General features: G+C 43.3%; 1 protein-coding gene across 1 annotated transcript in view; it reads left to right on the forward strand.

The window, feature by feature from the left end:
* The window catches only part of LOC137436654 (ryanodine receptor 2), a 344,268-nt gene that overhangs the window by 181,168 nt on the left and 136,781 nt on the right, over nt 1-26,319 (forward strand). The window contains exons 60-68 of the mRNA XM_078786637.1: nt 306-421; nt 556-626; nt 1,468-1,589; nt 6,662-6,711; nt 7,633-7,693; nt 13,827-14,065; nt 14,601-14,682; nt 17,587-17,717; nt 17,864-18,184. Of these exons, the coding sequence (XP_078642763.1) occupies nt 306-421; nt 556-626; nt 1,468-1,589; nt 6,662-6,711; nt 7,633-7,693; nt 13,827-14,065; nt 14,601-14,682; nt 17,587-17,717; nt 17,864-18,184 (1,193 nt within the window). The remainder of the gene's footprint in view (nt 1-305; nt 422-555; nt 627-1,467; nt 1,590-6,661; nt 6,712-7,632; nt 7,694-13,826; nt 14,066-14,600; nt 14,683-17,586; nt 17,718-17,863; nt 18,185-26,319) is intronic.

Here is a 26,319-nt window from a genome sequence, read left to right on the forward strand (position 1 = left end):
TTGACTCGTACTCTGCTCGGAAGGACAACTTGCTGAGTTCGGCAATTCGGTTTGGGTACAGCACTACTCTGCAGAACATGCGTTATGGGAGGCATGCTTGGAGTTTAGGGTCACCAAGAGGTTCATATCCCCTTGTTTTTTATACAGTATTTACTTTTTAATAATGTTTTATTTTAACTTGGAATTTTGAAAGATTCACCTCTATTTCTTTAATCCCACTTATGCACTGGTAAGACATTAATCCATCCTCAACTTGATTTAATTTTGATGTTTTAACGAATTGTGTTTGTCATTACTGTTTTTAGAGGTATGAAGGACATTGAACTAGATGCGACTTCTATCGAGAAGCGCTTTGCCTATGGATTCGTGCAGAAGCTGATAGAGTACGTGAACAGTGCCTATGAATTCATCGCGCTGCTCGGTATGACTAGGTTTGGAGAGGGGGAATGCACCAAGAGGAATATATTTATTGGAAAAATACATGGAAAAGTAAAATCAGAAAATGTCCTTTAAACTTTAAGTGATTTAAACAGTGTTTCTTTCTGTGTAATGTAGCGGATTCGGGATCAACTATATCGAGGGACCAGCGCTCATCTAATGAGCAGGAATTGAAGTTTTTTGCAAAGGTGAATATATATATTAATATGAATATAATATCACCACATGGGATTACCATCATTGGAGATTAACAGCAAATGTGAGTGGTGAGGGTGGTGGGGCGAGACTGGGAGGGGGAGGGAGGATTGGCTGGGAAACACAAAGCAAACAGCCACTATTCATGGTGCTAGACTTAGCAAGCACCCCTTCCTGGATCTTTTGCATGCATAACACACAAGATGTTTGTTCTAATATGATTTTGTTACCTCTGCCACCAAAGGTGGAAGGCGGTTATGTTTTCATCAATGTCTGTCTGTTTGTTTGTGAACAGAATATCTCAAAGTTGTGGAAGGATTAGGACGAAATTTGGTGGACAGGTTGGGTGTGTGACAAAGACGAAATAATTATATTTTGGTGAAGATCTGAATACGGATCCGAGAATTTAAAAAAAAGTTTCTTCACTATTGAGTACAACAACAACAACAACAACAGGCATTTTAAGGCCATTATCCCTGCTAGAGCGGGGGTTAGCCTTGCGGGCCCCATGACAATCTTCTCCATTTTGCCCTATTTTCTGCATCTCCCATTGTTAACCCCCTTGCCCACACCTTGGGTGTACAATTACACTGCATTCTGTTTATTTTCTGATCATATAGTAGATGTTTCAATATTCTTCGACAATGTACCCAGATGCTCCAGAATCTTATGCAATGCCATTTAGTACAAACAACCATCATGTGTTAGCCCTTACCAGGTACTTGAGGAGTGTGATAGGTTTTTATATTGTCGCAATTTTCTCAAACAAAGGATTGATTTGTGACTTGTAAGGGATGCTTGGGTCTCAGATTAATTTTGGTGAATGTGGTGCAGGTGGTTCTCCCGCTTATCGATCAGTACTTCCATAACCATCGGCAGTACTTCCTGTCAACCCCAGCCCGGCCGATGCCTGGAGGTAGTAATGCATCACCACGTGAAAAGGAGATGGTCGTTAGGTAGGCACTGTTTTTCTTTAGAAGTATTCTCTATTTTCTTTCTCTCACCTACTTCCCTAATTGATTTGTCGAATTGTTTTTACTATATTTGTCTTTCTCCAACTGTTATTCTTAATTGTTTTCTAAAAACTGTTTTTTCACTGTTTTTCTCTATTTTGTTTTCTCTCACTGGTTTTATCAAACAAATTTCTAACAATCCTCTCTAACAGTTTTTCTAAAAATCCTCTCCAATAATATTTCTAAAAATATTTTCTGTCAGTTTTTCTAACAATCTCCTCTAATAGCTTTCCTTACAATCTCCTCTAATAGCTTTCCTTACAATCTTCCCTATCACTTTTTCTAACAATCTCCTCCATCACTTTTTCTTACAAACTCCTCCATCACATTTTCTTACAAACTCCTCTATCACATTTTCTTACAAACTCCTCTATCACTTTTTCTAAAAATCTCCTCCAATAGCTTTCCTTACAATCTTCTCCATCACTTTTTCTAACAATCTCCTCTATCACTTTTTCTTACAATCTCCTCCATCACTTTTTCTAACAATCTCCTCTATCACATTTTCCTACAAACTCCTCTATCACTTTTTCTAAAAATCTCCTCCAATAGCTTTCCTTACAATCTTCCCTATCACTTTTTCTAACAATCTCCTCCAATAGCTTTCCTTACAATCTCCTCTAATAGCTTTCCTTACAATCTTCCCTATCACTTTTTTTAACAATCTCCTCTATCACTTTTTCTTACAAACTCCTCCATCACATTTTCTTACAAACTCCTCTATCACTTTTTCTAAAAATCTCCTCCAATAGCTTTCCTTACAATCTTCTCGATCACTTTTTCTAACAATCTCCTCTATCACTTTTTCTTACAATCTCCTCTATCACATTTTCTTACAATCTCCTCCATCACTTTTTCTAACAATCTCCTCTATCACATTTTCTTACAAACTCCTCTATCACTTTTTCTAAAAATCTCCTTCAATAGCTTTCCTTACAATCTCCTCTATCACTTTTTCTAACAATCTCCTCTATCACATTTTCTTACAAACTCCTCTATCACTTTTTCTAACAATCTCCTCGATCACTTTTTCTTACAAACTCCTCCGTCACTTTTTCAAACAATCTCCTGCAATAGCTTTCCTTACAATCTCCTCTAACACTTTTTCTAACAATCTCATCTCATAGCTTTTCTAACAATCTCCTCTATCACATTTTCTTACAAACTCCTCTATCACTTTTTCTTACAAACTCCTCTCACTTTTTCTAAAAATCTCCTCCAATAGTTTTCCGTACAATCTTCTCTATCACTTTTTCTAACAATCTCCTCTATCACTTTTTCTTACAAACTCCTCTATCACTTTTTCGAACAATCTCCTGTAATAGCTTTCCTTACAATCTTCTCCATCACTTTTTCTAACAATCTCATCTCATAGCTTTTCTAACAATCTCCTCTATCACATTTTCTTACAAACTCCTCTATCACTTTTTCTAACAATCTCCTCCAATAGCTTTCCTTACAATCTGCTCTATCACTTTTTCTTACAATCTCCTCTATCACATTTTCTTACAAACTCCTCTATCACTTTTTCTAAAAATCTCCTCCAATAGCTTTCCTTACAATCTTCTCCATCACTTTTTCTAACAATCTCCTCTATCACTTTTTCTTACAAACTCCTCTATCACTTTTTCTAAAAATCTCCTCCAATAGCTTTCCTTACAATCTTCTCCATCACTTTTTCTTACAATCTCCTCTATCACATTTTCTTACAAACTCCTCTATCACTTTTTCTAAAAATCTCCTCCAATAGCTTTCCTTACAATCTTCTCGATCACTTTTTCTAACAATCTCCTCTATCACTTTTTCTTACAAACTCCTCTATCACTTTTTCAAACAATCTCCTGTAATAGCTTTCCTTACAATCTCCTCTATCACTTTTTCTAACAATCTCATCTCATAGCTTTTCTAACAATCTCCTCTATCACATTTTCTTACAAACTCCTCTATCACTTTTTCTTCCAAACTCCTCTATCACTTTTTCGAACAATCTCCTCTAATAGCTTTCCTTACAATCTCCTCTATCACTTTTTCTTCCAAACTCCTCTATCACTTTTTCGAACAATCTCCTCTATCACTTTTTCTAACAATCTCATCTCATAGCTTTTCTTACAATCTCCTCTATCACATTTTCTTTCAAACTCCTCTATCACCTTTTCAAACAATCTCCTCTAATAGCTTTCCTTACAATCTTCTCCATCACTTTTTCTAACAATCTCCTCTATCACATTTTCTTACAATCTCCTCTATCACTTTTTCTAAAAATCTCCTCTAATAGCTTTCCTTACAATCTTCTCCATCACTTATTCTTACAATCTCCTCGATCACTTTTTCTAACAATCTCCACTAATACCTTTTCTTATAATGTCCTCTATCACTTTTTGTAAAATCTCCTCTCATACGTTTTCTTCCAATCTCCTCTATCACTTTTTCTAACAATCTCCTCTCATACCTTTTCTTACAACGTCCTCTATCACTTATTCTAACAATCTCCTCTCATACCTTTTCTTACAATCTCCACTATTACTTTTTTTCACAATCTCCTCTAATAGCTTTCCTTACAATCTCCTCTATCACTTTGTCTTATAATCTCCTCTATCACTTTTTCTAACAATCTCCTCTACCACTTTTTCCTACAATCTTCTCTATCAGTTTTTCGAAGAATATTCTCTGTCACTTTTTCTAACAATCTCCTCTAACAGCTTTTTTTTTGCAATCACCGCTATCAGTTTTTTCTTCTACAAATCTTCTCTAATAATTTTTCTAGCAATGTCCTTTATCAGTTTTTCTTACAAACTCCTCTATCACTTTTTCTTACAAACTCCTCTATCACTTTTTCTGAAAATCTCCTCCAATAGCTTTCCTTACAATCTTCTCCATCACTTTTTCTTACAATCTCCTCTATCACATTTTCTTACAAACTCCTCTATCACTCTTTCTAAAAATCTCCTCCAATAGCTTTCCTTACAATCTTCTCCATCACTTTTTCTAACAATCTCCTCTATCACTTTTTCTTACAAACTCTTCTATCACTTTTTCTAAAAATCTCCTCCAATAGCTTTCCTTACAATCTTCTCCATCACTTTTTCTAACAATCTCCTCTATCACTTTTTCTTACAAACTCCTCTATCACTTTTTCAAACAATCTCCTGTAATAGCTTTCCTTACAATCTCCTCTATCACTTTTTCTAACAATCTCATCTCATAGCTTTTCTAACAATCTCCTCTATCACATTTTCTAACAATCTCCTCGATCACTTTTTCTTCCAAACTCCTCTATCACTTTTTCAAACAATCTCCTCTAATAGCTTTCCTTACAATCTCCTCTATCACTTTTTCTTACAAACTCCTCTATCACTTTTTCTTACAAACTCCTCTATCACTTTTTCTAACAAACTCCTCTATCACTTTTTCGAACAATCTCCTCTCATAGCTTTCCTTACAATCTCCTCTATCACTTTTTCTAACAATCTCATCTCATAGCTTTTCTTACAATCTCCTCTATCACATTTTCTTTCAAACTCCTCTATCACTTTTTCAAACAATCTCCTCTAATAGCTTTCCTTACAATCTTCTCCATCACTTTTTCTAACAATCTCCTCTATCACATTTTCTTACAATCTCCTCTATCACTTTTTCTAAAAATCTCCTCTAATAGCTTTCCTTATAATCTTCTCCATCACTTATTCTTACAATCTCCTCGATCACTTTTTCTAAAAATCTCCTCTAATAGCTTTCCTTACAATCTCCTCTATCACTTTTTCTTACAATTTCCTCTATCACATTTTCTTACAAACTCCTCTATCACTTTTTCTAAAAATCTCCTCTAATATCTTTCCTTACAATCTTCTCTATCACTTTTTCTAACAATCTCTACTATCACTTTTTCTTACAATCTCCTCTGTCATATTTTCTTACAATCTCCTCCATCACTTTTTCTGAAAATCTCCACTAATACCTTTTCTTATAATGTCCTCTATCACTTTTTCTTACAATTTCCTCTATCACATTTTCTTACAAACTCCTCTATCACTTTTTCTAACAATCTCCTCTCATACCTTTTCTTACAACGTCCTCTATCACTTATTCTAACAATCTCCTCTCATACCTTTTCTTACAATCTCCACTATTACTTTTTTTCACAATCTCCTCTAATAGCTTTCCTTACAATCTCCTCTATCACTTTGTCTTATAATCTCCTCTATCACTTTTTCTAACAATCTCCTCTACCACTTTTTCCTACAATCTTCTCTATCAGTTTTTCGAAGAATATTCTCTGTCACTTTTTCTAACAATCTCCTGTAACAGCTTTTTTTTTGCAATCACCGCTATCAGTTTTTTCTTCTACAAATCTTCTCTAATAATTTTTCTAGCAATGTCCTTTATCAGTTTTTCTTACAATCTTCTTTACAGTTTTTTTTAAAATCTTCTCTATCAGTTTTTCTTCTTCTCTATCAACCTTCTAATTCCTGCCTGAACCACCTTAATAGTTATTTCTCTTTCCTCCCCTCCGCTCCCATCCCCCCGTCCCCCGTCCCCCGTCCCCTTCCCCACCACGCACTCCCCGGTCCACCCCCAACCCTCCCTTCAATCCTACTTGCTCCATCCATTATCAATAGTTTTTTGTTTCTTGGAAAAGTGATTCAGTCATTATAATTTATTCATATACTCCAGACTGAAACATCGACCGATTGATCTTGTGATGCAATAATAAAATAGGATAAAATAATGCAATGATTCTATCACAGCACTTTTATATCTCAGTCATTTAAATTTTTTATCTTAGTCATTGCTCAATTGCAGTGTAAACACTTGTACCTTACTTATTCATTTCATACAGGTATTGGGGCTCGTGGAAGCTAAGCAGAAGCAGTTCTTGAAAAGCAACTGCAAAGCCTCTCGATTACCATTTACCTCTCCACTATAATACAGCAAATGAAGTTCTTCAGTGAATGACTAACAGTAATGATACATTACTAACACTAACAGTGTGATGTTGCTCTTTTCCTCTGTTACAGCCTGTTCTGCAGACTCGCGGGCCTCATTCGGGAACGGATATCCACATTTGGTAAAATCTTAAACTATATTTTCCACAGAGCTGCAAAATCTTGTTTTCCATGAGCAAAATTGATCTTATTTCTTTGTTACCTGCTCACGTTGTTCTCATTTCTTTGTAAATATCTATTTACATCAAGGTTGTTATATTTCAAGATCCAGTATATATGACGGTGATCATGAAGCTTGATAAAAGCTTATATGAGTAGCTTGAAAAGAAACTGGAAAACACGCAATCTACAGCAGGAAATAATCAACAAGTCCAAACAACATACTTTATCATATTTATCTCCACCACTGAAGGTAGACAGATGTTGTGTTTTCATCTCTGTCTTTGTCTGTTTGGTTATCTGTCTGTGAGCACGATATCTCAAAAAGTTATGGATGGATCTGGACGAAATTCGGTGGACTTGTTGGATGTGTGACAAGGACGAATTGATTCAGTTTTGATGAAGATCCAAATCCGTATCCGGCCAGATGTACTATAATTTTTTAAGTGATTCTTCACCATTGAGTGATGGGGCCAAAAACGATATATAGCATGATATTTCGAAACGTTGTGGACGGTTATGACAAAACAAGGCAGATGAGTTGGTTCGGTGACAAGAACAAGTTAATTAGATTTTGGTACAAGTCCGAATCCAGATCCGGCCTATCAGTGGAATACAAAATGTAAACTGTTCAGCCTGGTGGAGGTGTGCGTTCTACCGAGTACTATTCTAGTACTAAAACCTTTTCACTGCAACATGTGTTATTATTATTTTGCCATAACAGTAAAGCATTGTGTATTATTGTTTCGAGAGAAAACAAAATTGAATAGAAGGAATATAAAAATTTTATGTATGATCAAATTCGCCTGAGACTGTGCCTGGAGCCATGCTTTATGAGACTAGAAACTAACAGGTAGCAATGTCACCCTTGTGCTCCACTCCAGGTGCTGATGTTTCAATAGTGGTGAATTGTCTACATATTCTTGCACGCTCTCAAGACTGCAGGTACCTGTTCCACTAATCGAGTTGTAAATAACGAAGGGACATACTTCTGTACCAGTAAAAACTCTTCACAATTATTAAAGAAGCCATGACCACTTCATCTACAGAAACAGTTAAATGTTTTTCCTCATGAGGATGGTGAAGAGCTAAAATAAACAAATTATTTGCTGGATCTATTATATTGTTACGGAACCGGAGTACGGCACTCCCCTTGGAAAGGGGGGGTTAATCCCCTTCTCTTGTTAAGCTGGCCATCTCCGTTCCTGGAACTACCCCGCTCCTTTGTGGGGTGGGATTGGCCAAGGTGATTGGTCAAGGGATTCCCGGACACCTCCGCCAATCCCTCCACAAAGCAGGTGGATAGCCCCGCTCGAATCCCGGACAAGATGGAGTTTGCCGAGCGGTTTAGCAATCCGGAATCCGAGCCGTTAGCAATAGACTAACCCGATTCATGAGCGGTTCTGCCGAAATCGTGCCACAGATATTCAATAGGGAGAAAAGACTAAAGCGATCGGGGGAGAATGAAACCAAAGGTAAGAAATAACAGGTATTTATTAATTATTTACAAAAACCAAAGAAACCGAAGAAGAAACGAAAGCAATTTACAGTGAAGAGGAAGAAGCAGATACACAGGGCAAGTCTTAAACAGTCTTAATTACGGAATCCCAGACAACACAAAGGACAGACCACGGACTTACACGACAAAGGGAAATTGCAATGGTCGGAAATGGCTGGAAGAGGGACACGGTCCAAGGAGCCGGCAGGCAGGAAGGTCCGGGGCCGGTGGCACGACGTCGAGGTCCCGCTCAAACGTCCACGCTCCGGTTCAGCAGCGAAAAGCGGCTGGCAGCTTCGCGTCTCGTTCACGTAGGGGGGATGATGCAATCACTCGTCTGGTTCAGTAGCTGGGTACTTCCCTCCTGCGTACCTCTCCGTGCTTCGATGCTGCGGTCCTCTGCCCTCTTACTCATCTCTCGAAGCAGTCCCCCGTGCCCGCCTTTATAGCTCGTGGCCGTATCAAGCCACGGGCTCCGAGGGCACGCCTACCGGTTCGCTCACCACGGTGCTGGTTGGCTGGTTAGGGCTGGCTGACTCCACCTCCGATGACGAGTTGATGCCACGCCTGTGATCCTGCGGCTCCTCCCCCTTTTTCCTGTTCTTGGCCTCGTGCGCAATGGAGTTTTGGCTGCTGCCAACGACGTACCACAATTTGGAGAGGGAGAGAAAATGGATCGAATGGGGCCGATCTTATTTGATTAATGCAACGTAGAGTCAAACTATTGGAAACACAGCCTTACCTGAAACACATAATAATGAAATAACTATGAAGAGGGCCTATGGTTCGCTACGTGTTGCGATGTGGACTAACTAGGGGACGACCTTTGACCTTGACAATGAATGGAGGTATTTACACAAATAATTATTTACAAAGGGGTATATGTACAACACTTTACACAGTGCAGGGTTCTCAAAACCCCAACAATATAATGCGAAGTGTCGTGTCTGTACGTGTGTTTGTGCATTCAGTTTTTTTAAATTTCCGGTGGCCCCTTCCGGTGCTACTTTTGTAAAGCTCCACATGCAGACAAAGCTCAACGTTTGGCCAAAAGAAATGCATTATACCAAAAGGGATGCATTTTAAATGTATAAATACAACATGGAATCACAGTTTGTTTATTAACAGTGCGTTAAAAATACAACCTTGGCTGACAGGATGTCCTCAAGGTACATGCTCCCCTCTAAGTTGTCTGGTCTGCATTCGAATCTCGGCCCAGCTATAAACTGTCATCCTGGTGTTTCACAGACAGGGTGATTCGTCAACGTATGTGCCGTCCCTCCGATGGACGTTAACTTGAGCATCCCATCTAACGCCATTATTTGATGGATGTTAAGGATCCCGATGCTGTCCTTCAGAAGGAGTCTCTACTAAAAAAAAAGAGTGCAAGCTGTCACTGGCAAAATATCACCATCTACAAATTCCCGCCTGAACCACTGCTGGGAAGGCAATGGCAAACTACCCAATGGGGAGTGAGGAGGGTGAGGGAGAGAGAGAGGGGAGTGGGGAGAGGGATGGACGAGAGTAGGGAAGAGAGGAGTGGGGGAAAGAGGGGAGGGGAAGAAGGGGTGTAGGGGGATATGGTGTGGAGGGGGGAAGAGGGAGCAGAATCTGGGAGAGAGGGGGAGAGGAAGGAGAGGAGAGAAGAGAATGGGGATAAAGAGGAGCGAGGGGTAGAGGGGAGGAGGAGAGAGGAGGATGAAGAAGGGTAGAAGGGTATATGGGCCAATTTCTATCTACCCATCCCAACTCTCTCTTCCTCATATGTGGTGATTTCAATTGTCACCATGCCAGTTGGCTGGGTGTGGTTACCTCTCTCACCAGCCATGGCTCTTCAGCAAAGGACTTCTGCGACTCACTGGGACTGACACAAACTGTCAATTTCCCGACCCGGATCTCAGTCAACGGAGCATCTTCTCTTCTGGACTTGGTTATGACTAACTTCCCTGAAAATGTCTGCTGCTCTTCTTCTGCTCCAATTGGCTCATCTGATCATGTGCTTGTTAAAGTGGACATCTCTCTGACCATTCTCAGAGAGCCTCCTCAGCGTCGACGAGTCTGGCATTTCACTCAGGCCAACTGGCACGGTCTTCAAGCAGCCATCAATCATCTGGACTGGTCTCCCATCTCTACCGCCTCTGACATCAACTCATCCTGGGAATTCTTTCAAAGTAAATTGCTCTCTCTCATGCACAGATTTACCCCATCTCGTCTTCAGTTGTCATACCCTTCCTCCCGTCCATGGTACACGGAATCTTGTGGTGAGGCTGTTGCCCAGAAACAACTTGCTTTCGTCTCCTGGAAAGCAAATCCAATGGAAGGAAATCTCATTTCCTTTCACAAAGCCCGAAACAAGTGTGTGTCCACCCTCAGGAGAGCCAGGAAACAATATCTCACCGTTCTCAAGACCGAACTCTCTTATCTGTCTCCCTCTTCCAAATCCTGGTGCCGTCTGGTCAAATCTGTTTCTGGTGTTTGTTCCCCCTCCATCCCCTCTCTCACCTCAAACGGCTACACGGCTGACTCTGCACGTGAACAAGCTGAATGCCTCAACTCTGTGTTTGCCTCTAAATCTTGTGTCCCAAACCCATCCCTCTCTGTACCCACCGTACCTAGTCGTACCCAGCTGCTCCTGGACTCTGTGTCCTTTCCTCCTGACAAGGTGGAAAAGTTTCTGTCAACCCTCGACTCTGATTCTGCAACTGGTCCTGACGGCATCGGCCCACGGGTCCTAAAATCATGTTCTTCCACTCTTTCACTCCCTCTCTCTGTTCTCTTCACCCTCTCTTTTGCTCAAGGTCATCTGCCATCTGCTTGGAAATCAGCCAACATCACCACTTTGCACAAAAAAGGTGCAAAAACAGATCCTAGCAACTACAGACCAATCAGCCTTCTCCCAATTATCAGCAAAGTCATGGAATCCATCATTGCTTCAGATATGAAATCTTTCCTCTTCTCCAATGGCTTGATCTCTGACCATCAATTTGGTTTCAGACCTGGTCACTCTACTCTGGACATGCTGCTTCTGCTTTCTCAACAATGGATGGAGGTCCTCAACGCCAAACAGGAAATTAGAGCTGTCTCCCTTGACATTTCACGTGCCTTCGATACTGTCTGGCACCCCGCTCTGTTCACCAAACCCTCCTCCTTTGGTATCCATGGAAATCTCCACGCATGGCTGGTGGACTTCCTCTCTAGTCGTAGTCAACGTGTGGCCCTGAATGGGTTTCTCTCATCTCCTCTTCCTGTTCAGGCTGGAGCTCCCCAAGGCAGTGTTCTGGGCCCTGTGCTTTTTCTGGTCTTCATCAATGATCTCTCTGACTCTCTTGAAAATCCTCTCTATCTCATTGCTGACGACTCTACTCTCTGTCGCTCCATTCCTCATCCCTCAGATCGGCAGTCTGCAGCCTCCTCACTCTCTGCAGACCTGGACAAAATCACAGACTGGGCAAACAAGTGGAACATGTCTTTCAATCCTGACAAATCTCACACTCTTACGATGTCTCTCCGAAAAGACCGACTGGACAACCCTCCCATCTACTTTCTGAATAATCCTCTCCAAGAAGTTCTGTCACTCAAGCTTTTTGGGTCTCACTATCTGCCATGATCTTTCCTGGGAAAACCACATTTCAAATCTGGCCTCCAAAGCCAGTCGCCGACTGGGCATCCTCCGTCGTGCGAAGTCCTTCCTTGGCACACCTGAGCTCCTCACCACATACAAGGCTTTCATCCGCAGCTCAATGGAATACTGCTCTCCCCTCTGGGCTTGTGATCCTGCCTCACACCGAGCTCGTCTTCACGCTGTTGAAACCAAAGTGTTCAGAATCATTGGAGTCTCCCGTGATGAAGCTAACTCCAAAGGCCTTTCACTCACTCACCGCAGGCAGGTTGGTGGTCTTTCCGTCTTCTACCGACTCCTCTCTGGCCTTGCCCCCCCAGCTCTCTCTGGGCTCTGTCCCCCACATATTCCGACAGGTCGCACAAGATCTGCCTGCAACCCTCTTATGGTTAAACTGCCAAAATCAAGACTCTCTGCTCACCTTCACTCCTGCATTCCTCTTTTCTCCCGCCTCTGGAACAAACTCCCTCACTCTCTTCAATCCCACTCCACCCTCCAGGTCTTTAAAACAGCTGTTTACCACCATCTCTTATTTTCCCCCATCCAAAACCTTGATCTTTTCTACCCCCGCTAATTTCACCCCAAATCCACTTTTTTGAAATACCAACTTCTGTCCTGGAAGTCCTTGGTGTCCTTGTGTTTTATACCTCTCCCCCCCCCTCCCCATGGCTCCTCCCCCCCCCCACGCCTCCTCCCCCCAAGCCCTCTCCCTCCCACACATCTCCCTGCTCTCAAATGTTGTGTTTGTGTGCTTCCCCTTCTCTCCCCATCTTGTCTTCCGCTCCCTCTTTTTATATATTTTGTTTGTCTGGTTGATTTGTTTGTGAAATAAATGTTAGCTCTTTCATGAGCCTCGATTCAGTATACCAAAAAAACACAAAAAAAAAACGAGGAGAGGGGAGGGAGATAGAAAGAGGAGAGGAGGTAGTGGGGTGGGGGAGAGATGGGAGTAGTGGGTGTAAGAGGGGAGTGGGAGAGATGGAGGGGAGTGGGAGAGATGGAGGGGAGTAGGTAGAGAGAGGGAATGGGAAAGAGAGGGATAGGGAATAGGGGGGAGGGGGAGAAGTTTCCTTCTGTATGCATCCTGTCCACCCTATTCCTCCCCACACCCCCACACCCAGTCCAAGTCTCGCTATATTTTTATTTTGTCCTTCAACTCTGCTGTTAGTGACCCCTTCTGGCAACCATAATGCAGGCTTGATGGGCCGAATGGTCTTTTTCTGTGTTAAAGTTCCTTGGAAGGGAAATCATCATATATTGCAAACCGTGGTGTATTTCCATGCGTTTGTCTGTCTCCCGTTTAGAGCGGCCGCTTCCCGCGCTGCATTTGAAAAGCTCAACATTCACTTTTGAAATAACAGGAGAACAGGCATGAATAATGTTGATGCCAAATTGAATTTTGCAAGCAGGATATTTTGACCTCTTTTTAGATAAATTGAACCTCTGCCACCCGATGTTGCACGACCATTTTGTGGTGGGTGTTATAAGTATCTCAGAGCTTTATCTCTGCGTGAAACGAAGGGACACACTTCTGTACCAGTAAAAACTCTTCACAATAATTAAAGCCATGACCACTTCATCTACAGAAACAGTTAAATGTTTTTCCTCATGAGTGCAACACAATTAACCTTTTTAAAGTCCATGACATAATTTAAATTGATAAATTAACCTTTCCCATCACTGGGGACGGGTACTTTTACTTACTTTTCCTATCAATGGGGCAGAGTACTCTTCCAATGTATTAGAAAAGGGAGAGCATGTCATTAAATCAAAATACATTGTATAGAATAATGTTTCAATCTTGATTAACCTCACAGTCGCTCACACTATCCATCATCCTCTTCTCCCCAACCTATCTTTACCTCAATGTACACCCGGTTTTGTGTGCTTACTACTGCTTCCTCTTTCGCAGCATTGATTTTATACTTTATTGATGTGCTGAGATGCTTTCTTAATTCCAGGACTGTGATCAAGTCAGGGCCGGAGACAATTCGTGCGGCATTGCGCTGTTTCTTTGACTATGCATCAGAAGATCTGGAGCACACATCTGAGGGTGTGCGCCAAGGCGGGGGCTCGCTCACCCGCACACAGCTCCGGGCCATGGCTCAAAACATCTGTTACACGACCACAGCACTCCTTCCCATCCTCACATCATTGTTCAAGCACATTGCACAGTACCAGTTCGGTACCGTGCTCATTGGTGAGTTATGGAGGGGAACATTGAAACGATTCAGCAGTGGCTCCCCGGAATTTTCTCTTCATATTTTTGTCCCATTGCCTATTCCGATCATTTGAGTGATATAAACGACATGACCTCTCTCTTTATTATTTGTTATTTGACTGTTCAAGCAGCAGGCCTGTAGAGATACCAAAAATAATATCAAGCACCAGGTCCGTGGAGATAACAACGTACTTTTGTGATCAACTTCTGGTGTTGTTAATTTGGCCATGTTCCGGTGCCCAAAATGTAAATTTAGTTTGAATGACGTCATCGGATTGTTTGCATCCATAAAATAATGCACACATCATGTACTGTAACAGCACCACACAGCACCATGCCTGTCGTTTATCCAGATAGGATTTCCTGAGTAATCCGATTGAGGACTGGACAACTCTTTGCCAGCCTCTCCACCAATGGCTTTGATTACCTTATTACCCTTTGGAATTTACCTCTGACGTTAAGTTGATACCACTATGCTCATGTGCACTGAGTTTTTTTTGACTTTTCCCCACAGTTGATGATGTCCAGTCCTCGTGCTACAAGATAATGTCTTGTCTGTACACAATGGCGACAAGCAAGAATATGTTTGTGGAAAGGTGAGCAAGTTAGCAAACAGCCTACTGAAAGAAAAATCCTTTTTATAGGATCTCAGACTCATGGAGGAGCTTTTGTATACAAAGTCGAGGCTCATGGAGAAGCTAGAACATAGAATGGACCAGGACGTAATAGGACAAAAGGAACAGCAGAAAGAGAGATGGGGCCTGGGGGACACACAAACAGTGGGGTTGAGGGACAAAATAGAGGGAGACTTGGACGAATAAATGACGTGGGGAAAAATAAGGGGTAGGGGAGGTCGCACAGGGTGGACAAGATGGATACAGAAGCAAAGTCTCAGGACAGTAAGACTGTACATTTGGAATGAGGTGGGCTAGGGGAGCATTAGAGGGGGTAGAAAAGATTATGGTTTTGGATGGGGTGGTGAGCAGATTATCTGAGAGACTGGTGAACAGCTGTCTTGAAAACCTAAAGGGAAGAATGTGATTTAAGAGAATGTGGAAATTGGTTCCATATGCGAGAAAAAAGAGGAACGAATGAGTGGAGGTGAGCAGCGATTTTGGATTTTGGAAGTTTCACCAGAATAGGGTTGATGGTGGACACCGTGTACCCTGTAGAAACCTTGGTGGAGGGGGCGGAGGCGTGGGAGGAGGGCGGGGAGGGGTGACAAACACGGAAAGAGCAGAGGATGCAAGACCACAAAGGAGGCGATAGAGGACAGAGAGACCACCAACCTGTCTGCGATGGCAAAGCGATAGGTCCATAGACTCAGCTTCATCTTGGGGGATCACATTGATCTTGAAGACCTTGGTTTACAATAACCTTTGGGGAGGGGAGGGATAAGTTTCCTTCTGTAGCCATCTTGTCAACCCCATTCCTCCCCTAACACATTATTTGTCTCCCTCCTTCAACCCTGCTGCCAGTGCCACGCTCTCTTGTCTGTTCCTTATGTTGTTTTGCCTCTTGATAAGTTCAGTGTTCAAGCTCTCACACAATCCTTGACGTTGTATACAAAAACAAGAATGACTGCACTGTGGTCACGACATGCGACACAAAATGTACATTTTTCGCCTCCACTGTCCACTCAACTCCCTCTTCCTTGCTGCCGAAGGTATCATACAATTCATCTCCAAAGGTCTTCATGGTTTGGTTCAATATCGATCATGAGTCTGACGGACAGCTGTGTCTGGTTTCAAGCAACGAGTGCACCATCAGAAGCAGCAGGAAGGGTTATGTTATTATCTTCTCAAGGTTATATAGATTACAGTAGATCTAGACTTGGACCTCAAGAATGTCAGAGGTGTTTTCAGTTTCTAAATTTCTTATCGAGCACTCGCCAAGTGGTTTAAGCATTCAAGATAGCATGCCATTTGAAACCATCGATAAGGAACGGTTGGCTCGGCAAGCGCAAGCTAGCTGCTTAGTAATTGAACTCGCAGTGCTTAAAAGATGAACAGCATAATTGGGAAACTCACATTTGATGTGCTATTTAAAAATTAACTTGTCACCTCTTATCTATGTCACCATCCCCACATTTATATCAGAACAAGCTGATTCATCACACGGTCATGGATTGCTTATCCCCCAATATATATATATATATATATTACGTTGAAGACTCCAGTCACGGACTATATAGTCCTCATTGAGGCCAGGCCTTAAATAAGAGAACTGCATTGACAGAAAAGTGACGAAAGAGAGAATAGTCTGAGTTTTTAAGGAATTAAAAAAATCTGCTTTTTGAAAAGGGGAAAGTCGGAAGTGTTTGGAAATAGAAGGTAAAGAGTGAAGAGAATATCGGGCCTTTGAAGAATTATGCAATGCTATTTTTTAAGGCGGCGCGTACGGGTTTGATTAAACCTACCTAATAACTTGACACTCGGCCCAAACAAAGCCAATGTAAATCTGATGCAACAAAGCCGGACAGTGCATAATCAGCAGGTGCCGATACAGCCTAATGTATTAGGCCCACCAGGAAACAGGATATGGCGGCCATACAAGCTTTACATGCTTGACCCATATAACACATGAGATACGCCAGAGGCAGACAATATTTACAATATATATATCGAATATGTAACTTCAAATATTTTTAAATGCAAGCTTTACAGGCTTGACCCATGTAACACATGAGATACACCAGAGGCAGACAATGTTTGCATACTCTCACAAGATGTGCATTATGGCACATTTGGACAACCATACTTTTCTCCACAAGCATTAACCAATACATTCGGCAACCTAACATGAGGATTGTTGAATTCATTAACTGTAGCAAACCAACATGGGTGTCTAGATCACACAATCAAATCTAATATTTTTATTCACATAGATAACATAAATCATGTAAGTTTTTAAGCTCCATTTACAATTGAATAAAACTGCATCGTCATTCAGACACAGCCAGATTGGTTCATTTGTACCAACTGCGAGATTAATAATAAAGCATCTCTCAACATTCTGACAGGAATAATCATAAAGCATCTCAGCATTCTTAAAGGAAGTTACCAGTCTGACCAGAGTACAGAGCAAAATGAGAATGCTGATCAATCCATCCAAATCTCACATCAGCCAACTATGATCAAATTCACCCATTCTTCTGATGGAAACCACGTCCCCACGTCGCCAGAGATGAAATGGTGGCAGCTTTCTGAACATGCCGGATGTGACATATGGGAGGCGACTATGTCAGTCATATGCTGGATGTAACATATGGGAGGCCCACAGATTAATCACTTACACACAGGAGGCTCGCAAATTAATCACTTACATTACAAGACATTAAACTACATGCTGCTTTCGACAGAAGGAGCACTCACACACACTAAAGGGATTTGACTTTGTCCTCTTGCCATTTACAAATCTTTTTGTTATTCTCCTTTTCCAACTTTAACCACACCATTAGCCGCCACACTATCTCCAATGGCCACTTTTTTATCGTGCAGGCATCGGCCTGCGATAGGCGAGTGTGTCGCTGGCCTAGCTGGAGCTTTCCCTGTTGCCTTCTTGGAACCTGAGCTGAACAAAAACAACCCATACTCTGTGTACGTGACGAAGACGCCGCGTGAGCGTGCCAGTAAGCTGAATCCCAGTGCACATTGATAAACCGATGTGTCATTATCACTTGCACCCACTTGGATCATGCACACCACCAACCTTCGCAATATGGCCTGATCTTTGTTTTAATTGTGCATTTCTTTTTGTCATTTCTTTTTCTGCCAGTGTTGCTCTTGCCCTCCAAGGTGGAAGATGCATGTCCCGGCATGCCCCACTTGGAGCAGGTCCTCGTGGAGATTTGCCAGTTGGCCGAGTCCGGCGCTCGCTACACAGAGATGCCGCACGTCATCGAGGTGACATTGCCCATGCTCTGCAACTACCTTCTACATTGGTGGGATCATGGGCCCGACATCCGTGATGACCCCGAGAGACCGAACTGCACGAGCGTCACAACCGCACACATGAATGCTTTGCTGGGCCACATTCTGCGTATCATCAGCAGCAACCTAGGCATGGAAGAGGCTGCCTGGATGAAAAGGATTGCTGGTAAGGAGGTCTTTTATGGAGAAAATGGTGCCTTCTTCTCTTGCTTTCCAGATTTTTTGTCTTCTTCTATCCACTCTTCACTTTGTTTTATTCTTTATTGATTAGTCTAATGGAGAAATTTGTGCATATATTGTAAATGAATGATCGTTTTAAGGCCATTTTCCCCACTAGAGCGGGGGTTAGCCTTGCGGGCCCCATGACAATCATGGTTCCCTGTTTGAGGCAATGTTTTTATGGCCGGATGCCCTTCCTGACGCCAACCCTTGGTCGCCTTTTACGATGCGCAGGGATACGGTGTACCTATTCTAAATCGGGGTACTCACCGTGATCATTCATCCCAGCAAGCTGGTACTCAATTTGCCGACCTCGGAAGGATGACAGGCTGTCAACCCCCCTGGCGTTAATTCAGCGATCGACCGGGATTCAAACCCAGGATCCTAGGATCCCAAGCCGGCACCCTAACCGCTAAGCCAATACCAGTGCATATATTGAAAGAAAGACAAAAATACTTGCGACACAGAAGTAGTACACTTGCCTTCGCGGTGCAAAAGTAGTGCTTTAAGCGCAATGTGTAAATGTGTTTCCATAAAACTTTAATTTTTATTTTTTTATTTTTTTTGTATACAGAGTCGAGGCTCGTGAAAGAGCTAACATTTATCAAACAAACAAATCAAACAAAGTATATAAAAAGGGGAGCGGTCGACAAGATGGGGAGAGAAGGGGAGGAAGCACACAAACACAACATTTGAGAGCAGGGACATCGGGAGATGTGTGGGAGGGAGAGGGCCTGGGGGGGGGGGGGGGGGCAGGATAGGCATAAAACGCAAGGACACCAAGGACTTCCAGGAAAGAAGTCGGCACCTCAAAAAGTGGATTTGGGGTGAAATTAGCGGGGGTAGAAAAGATCAAGGTTTTGGATTGGGGAAGATAAGAGATGGTGGTGAACAGCCGTTTTAAACACCTGGAGGGAGGAGTGGGATTGAAGAGAGTGAGGGAGTTTGTTCCAGAGGCGGGAGAAAAGAGGAATGAAGGAGTGAAGGTGAGCAGAGAGTCTTGATTTTGGCAGTTTAACCATAAGAGGGTTGCAGGCAGATCTTGTGCGACCTGTAGGAATATTTGGGGGACAGAGCCCAGAGAGAGCTGGGGGAGCAAGGCCGGAGAGGAGTCGGTAGAAGACGGAAAGACCACCAACCTGCCTGCGGTGAGTAAGTGAAAGGCCCTCGGAGATAGCGTCATCGCGGGAGATTCCAATGATTCTGAATGCTTTGGTTTCAACAGCGTGAAGATGAGCTAGGTGTGAGGCAGGAGCACCATCCCAGAGGGGAGAGCAGTACTCCATTGAGCTGCGGATGAAAGCCTTGTATGTGGTGAGGAGCTCAGGTGTGGCGAGGAAGGACTTCGCACGACGGAGGATGCCCAGTCGGCGACCGGCTTTGGAGGCCAGCTTGGAAATGTGGTTTTCCCAGGAAAGATCATCGCAGATAGTGAGACCCAAAAGCTTGAGTGACAGAACTTCTTGGAGAGGATTATTCAGAAAGTAGATGGGAGGGTTGTCCAGTCGGTCTTTTCGGAGAGACATCGTAAAGAATCCCCCCCAAAAATACGGACACAAAACATACAATAAAGGGAGCGGGACACAAGATGGGGAGAGAGAGGGAAGCACACAAGTACAACAGCATAGAACAGAGACATCGGGAGATCTGTGGGAGGGAGAGGGCTTGGGGGGGTGAAGGCATGGGAAAGGGGAAGAGGTATAAACCACATGGACACTGCTAGGACTTCCAGGAAAGAAGTTTGTATTTCAAAAGAGTGGATCTGTCCAGTCGGTCTTTTCGGGAGGGTTGTCCAGTCGGTCTTTTCGGAGAGACATAGTAAGAGTGTGAGATTTGTCAGGATTGAAAGACATGTTCCACTTGTTTGCCCAGTCTGTGATTTTGTCCAGGTCTGCAGAGAGTGAGGAGGCTGCAGACTGCCGATCTGAGGGATGAGGAATGGAGCGGCAGAGAGTGGAGTCATCAGCAAAGAGATAGAGAGGATTTTCAAGAGAGTCAGAGAGATCATTAACCACCACCGTTTAGAGGCCATTTTTCCCCGCAAAGCGGGGGTTGGCCTTTTCGGGGACCGTGGTAGTTGTTGTTTTTTGGTCCCCTTTTTGAAGCAATGTTTTACGGCCGGATGCCCTTCCTGACGCCAACCCTTTTTGCCGCCTTCAACGACAAACAGGCAATTACCAGTGAACTGGTACTCAATTAGCCGACCTCGGAAGGATGACAGGCTGAGTCAACCCCCCTGGCATTAATTCGGCGATCGACCGAGATTCGAACCCAGGATCCTAGGATCCTAAGCCGGCACCCTAGCCGCTAGCCCAACACCAGGGATCTTCAACACCAAGAGAGATCATTGATGAAGACCAGAAAAAGCACAGGGCCCAGAACACTGCCTTGGGGAACTCCAGCCTGAACAGGAAGAGGAGATGAGAGAAACCCATTCAGGGCCACACGTTGACTACGACTAGAGAGGAAGTCCGCCAGCCATGCGTGGAGATTTCCATGGATACCAAAGGAGGAGAGTTTGGTGAGCAGAGCGGGGTGCCAGACCGTATCGAAGGCACGTGATATGTCGAGGGAGACAGCTCTAATTTCCTGTTTGGCATTGAGGACCTCCATCCATTGTTGAGACAGCAGAAGCAGCATGTCCAGAGTAGAGTGACCTGGTCTGAAACCAAATTGATGATCAGAGATCAAGCCATTGGAGAATAGAAAAGATTTCATATCCGAAGCAATGATGGATTCCATGACTTTGCTGATAATTGGGAGAAGGCTGATTGGTCTGTAGTTGCTAGGATCTGTTTTTGCACCTTTTTGTGCAAAGCGGTGATGTTGGCTGATTTCCAAGCAGATGGCAGTTGACCTTGAGCAAAAGAGAGGGTGAAGAGAACAGAGAGAGGGAGTGAAAGAGCAGAAGAACAGGATTTTAGGACCCGTGGGCTGATGCCATCAGGTCCAGTTGCAGAATCAGAGTCGAGGGTTGACAGAAACTTTTCCACCTTGTCAGGAGGAAAGGACATGGAGTCCAGGAGCAGCTGGGTACGACTGGGTATGGTGGGTACAGAGAGGGATGGGTTTGGGACACAGGATTTAGAGGCAAACACAGAGTTGAGGCATTCAGCTTTTTCACGTGCGGAGTCAGCTGTGTAGCCGTTTGAGGTAAGGGAGGGGATGGAGGGGGAACAAACACCAGAAACAGAATTCACCAGACGCCACCAGGATTTGGAAGAGGGAGACAGATAAGTGAGTTTGGCCTTGAGAACGGAGAGATATTTTTTCCTGGCTCTCCTGAGGGTGGACACACACTTGTTTCGGGCTTTGTGAAAGGAAATGAGATTTTCTTCCGTTGGATTTGCTTTCCAGGAGACGAAGGCAAGTTGTTTCTGGGCAACAGCCTCACCACAAGATTCCGTGTACCTTGGACGGGAGGAAGGGTATGACAACTGAAGACGAGATGGGATAAATCTGTGCATGAGAGAGCAATTTACTTTGGAAGAATTCCCAGGATGAGTTGATGTCAGAGGTGGTAGAGATGGGAGACCAGTCCAGATGATTGATGGCTGCTTGAAGACCGTGCCAGTTGGCCTGAGTGAAATGCCAGACTCGTCGACGCTGAGCAGGCTCCCTGAGAATGGTCAGAGAGATGTCCACTTTAACAAGCACATGATCAGATGAGCCGATTGGGGCAGAAGAAGAGCAGCAGACATTTTCAGGGAAGTTCGTCCAAACCAAGTCCAGAAGAGAAGATGCTCCATTGACTGAGATCCGGGTCGGGAAATTGGCAGATTGTGTCAGTCCCAGTGAGTCGCAGAAGTCCTTTGCTGAGGAGCCATGGCTGGTGAGAGAGGTACCCACACCCAGCCAACTGGCATGGTGACAATTGAAATCACCACATATGAGGAAGAGAGAGTTGGGATGAGTAGATAGAAGTTGGTCCATATTATCAGACAGCGAGATGTAGATGGAGTCATCACTGTTTGGTGGACGGTACAACACACATATGAACAAGAGGTGGGAGCGAAGGGGAAGCCGTAGCCAGAGGTATTCCTGGGGGTGAGGTGTAGAGAGTGCAGTGCAGGGCGAGTGAGGAAGAAAGTTTTTGATAAAGATAGCAACCCCACCTCCAGGACGAGGCTCAGGTCTATCATACCGGAGGAGGGAGTAACCCGGGAGAGATACTAAGGAATCAGAGACATCATGAAGGAGGAAAGTTTCTGTTAAGCAGATCACGTCTGGTTTGTCAGAAGCAACCTGTATGGAGAGATCAGTTAAGCGAGATAAGTTAAGATCAGCGAGGGGGGAGTTTGGGAGGGAAGGGACAAGGGGAGGGATTTGAAAGGGATGGGATATGGGGGAGATTTGGAGGGGAGGGGTGAGGGGGGAGTCTAGGAGGGGAGGGGCGAGGGGGAGTCTTAGAGGGGAGGGGTGTGGGGGTAGTTTAGGAGGGAAGGGGCAAGGGGGGAGATTTGAAAGGGATGGGTGATGGGGAGGATTTGGAGGGGAGGGGTGATGGGGAAGATTTGGAGGGGAGGGGTGAGATTGGATTTTAGAAAGTGTACGATTAATGGGAAACGAACATTTATTGCAAAATGAGTTTCTTGTGACCTTCGAGTCAAAAATACCTTTAAGGACGCTGGAGGGAGGATGGAGTGCAGGAGAGTTTAGGGAATGTAGAAAAGAGGCACTGTCAGAGTTGGAATTTTTTTTGGGGATGAATAGATTTGGTGAGAAAGTCGAAAGCAGCCTTTTAAAGAAGAAGAAGAAAAAGGTGTTATAATATACGACGGAATACAGAACTTGAGGGGAAAGTGTAAACATTATAAAGTTTAACAGTGAAAAATATCTGGGGAAATGGGGGAGAAACACGTGGTCGAAGAACGAACGAACGAATAAGAACGAATAAACGAATGAGAACAACAAATAAGAACAGAGAAGGAAATGTTTTTTTTTTTGTTTTTTTTTTTGTTGAAATTTTAAACAAGGAAGTAGGCTATGGGGTGAAAAGACTGGGAAAACAGAGAACGAAAGTTATTGGAGCACAAATGACGGACCGCTGAGAGAAAAACAAAGCCTTAAGGTTGGACACTGTACAAGGCCTCAAAAGACACGACACGAATTAACAGGATTTTCTATACAGGTATGAAAGATTTGCACCGAAAATCTTCCTCGGGACACACTATACGTACAACACCATAAAATAAATACAGTTATAACGAAAATACAAATGGGAACAATTACTTAACTTCGATTTCGATGGAGAGCGTGGAGAGCTGCGAATAAACGAAACCTCGCCAGCAAGACCGGAAGCGGAAGTCCAACTCTGTACAGACTTTTTAAACATGTCACAAATTCAAAAAAAAATTACTCGCCTACATAGCTATAATGCAAAAATGAATTTCATATCTGCTGTTTTTATAAACATCCAGTGAGTGCCTTTAAATCTACTTTAATTACCTTTAATCAAAAAGAGCTGCTGTGAAAGTGAAACAATTCATGTTTTATAAGCACAATGACGAGATTCATCTGACCGTCTATATAAATCATGGAACGCTGTGTGTCTGTCTTTTTCCTTTTCCTATCACCCTGCTGCTTGCATTATGACCAAACTCGGCAGCTTAATTAACAATATCTTATAATTATGCGTACATTAACTAAAATTACTTCCTTTTATTCCGTTTGGCCCAGTCTAAAGTAGGCTTTTGTCAAAGCATTTGCCATGCTGGATGATGTCACAACTTTCCGGCGAGCAGTGCTTCCCACGCCATTCCAATTCCTGATTCACGATGCTGCTGTTTTTTTTTGTTGTTGTTGTTTTTATTGTTGTGTGGCTCTTTGGTTCTTTTGAAATCTTATACCATTCCATCCTTGATGGGTATACCAGCTTGGTGGGCAGTACTTCCATCGCCATTCCATCACTCGATTTGCTGTTGTTGTTGTTCTCTGGCCTTTCCATCCTATCAAAGCCAATATTATCTAATCACCAGTCCTTGAAGGTCTGCATGTCATTAAAAATTCCCCAGGATATCCTTTTGTGATAAAACAGACTATTAAACTGTAAATGCAACTTCAGTGAATTGGCTGCTCAATCTCTATAATCCTTTCACATTTACTTTTCAAAATACGACCCTTCTGTGCATTCACACGATTCAGCCTTGAAAACTCAGGCTAAAACGGAAATTACATCCCAAAATCTTAATTTCTCTTGTTGGTCTTCTATGTGTGCCTTCACGTGCCTTCAATACGGTCTGGCACCCCTCTCTGCTCACCAAACTCTCCTCCAATGGTATCCATGGAAATCTCCACGCATGGCTTGCGGACCTCCTCTCTGTTCGTAGTCAACGTGTGGCCCTGAACGGATTTCTCTCATCTCCTCTTCCTGTTCAGGCTGGAGTTCCCCAAGGCAGTGTTCTGGGCCCTGTGCTTTTTCTGGTCTTCATCAATGATCTCTCCGACTCTCTGGAAAATCCTCTCTATCTCTTTGTGCTGATGACTCCACGCTCTGCCGCGCCATTCCTCATCCCTCAGATCGGCAGTCTGCAGCCTCCTCACTCTCTGCAGACCTGGATAAAATCACAGACTGGTCAAACAAGTGGAACAGGTCTTTCAATCCTGACAAATCTCACACTCTTACTATGTCTCTCCGAAAAGACCAACTGGACAACCCTCCCGAAAAGACCGACTGGACAGATCCACTTTTTTGAAATACAGACTTCTTTCCTGGAAGTCCTAGCAGTGTCCATGTGTTTTTTACCTCTTCCCCTTTCCCATGCCGTCACCCCCCAAGCCCTCTCCCTCCCACATATATCCCGATGTCCCTGTTCTCTGCTGTTGTACTTGTGTGCTTCCCTCTCTCTCCCCATCTTGTGTCCCGCTCCCTTTATTGTATGTTTTGTGTCCGTTTTTTTTTTTGGGGATTAATGTTTGCTGTTTCACGAGCCTCGATCTTGTATACAAAATAAATAAATAAATACTGTGTGTATAAATGCCAGTTCGTTTTTGGACTAATGGTTCACGAGTTATCAAACAGAGTGACCACTATATTCGTCATGCGGTGTGTGTCTGTTTGTGTGTCTGTCTGTCTGTCTGTCTGTCTGTCCGCATCATAACTACCCGATGATATCATCCGATCTTGATGAAACTTGGGTCGGAGGTTGATATCATGATCTAGTTGTGTCCTGCCTAGAGTGGGCGTATTGCGCCCATTGTGGGCGGAGCGACGCCCGAAAAAGATGTCTTTTTAGGGGGTAATCGAGTTCCAGCTACATCTTCTCCGAGAAGGTTGGTGGAATCTGACAGGGGTTTCGGTATTTGGTTAGGCCAATGTCATGTGTCTAGCCCCACGGAGCTCGATTTTTCATTTTCGCCCCAAGGTCAAGGTCACAAGGTCATGAAATTTAGAAAAGTCGATTTTTGATGGTTTTATTACATTGTTCGCTTCCTGATAGGGTGAAATGTCGTACATGATCTTATATTATCACATACATCATGAAATACAAGTTTTCCAACAAATTTCAGAATCTTCGACCTTTGAGCTTTGAAGGTCACAAAGGTCAAAGTTTCAAAGTTGTCGGAATCAAACCGAATTTTCGGTATTGTGTAGCTAACTAACGTCATAACTGATTATACATTATTTTCTATCTCATTTCAAGGTCAGTAACCTTCGTTTTGACATTTCCGGGCCTGGCCTGTCCGGGCCTGGCCTGTCCGGGCCTGTTTCGGTTATAGTCCGTCCTTTGTCATTGAATACCGCTCGCTCGTGAACCATCGTCGTCTCCTGACTTGTGTACACTATATTTGAATTTATATATGGATCCCATCCACCTACTGCTTCCCCCATTGGTTGGGCAACTAGCCCGACCCCACCCACAATTGTAACTTAAAAAAAAAAAGGATACATCCGACATTTTGTCAAAGCCACAGAATGCATAGGTCTCAGTATTCAGGCCTTAGGCCTCGGCCCTCTGATGTCAGCACATTGGTCAGTGCAATTGTAATTTATCAGAGCTATATAACCACGATGCATTATATTTGCACATAAGCATTGGCATGTTTTTGCTTCATGTAGGTAACCTGGGGTTATTTTTCATT

The sequence above is a fragment of the Myxine glutinosa genome, chromosome 11, assembly GCF_964187855.1.
Source record: "Myxine glutinosa chromosome 11, kmMyxGlut1.1, whole genome shotgun sequence".
In the NCBI taxonomy this organism is placed as follows: Eukaryota; Metazoa; Chordata; class Myxini; order Myxiniformes; family Myxinidae; genus Myxine; species Myxine glutinosa.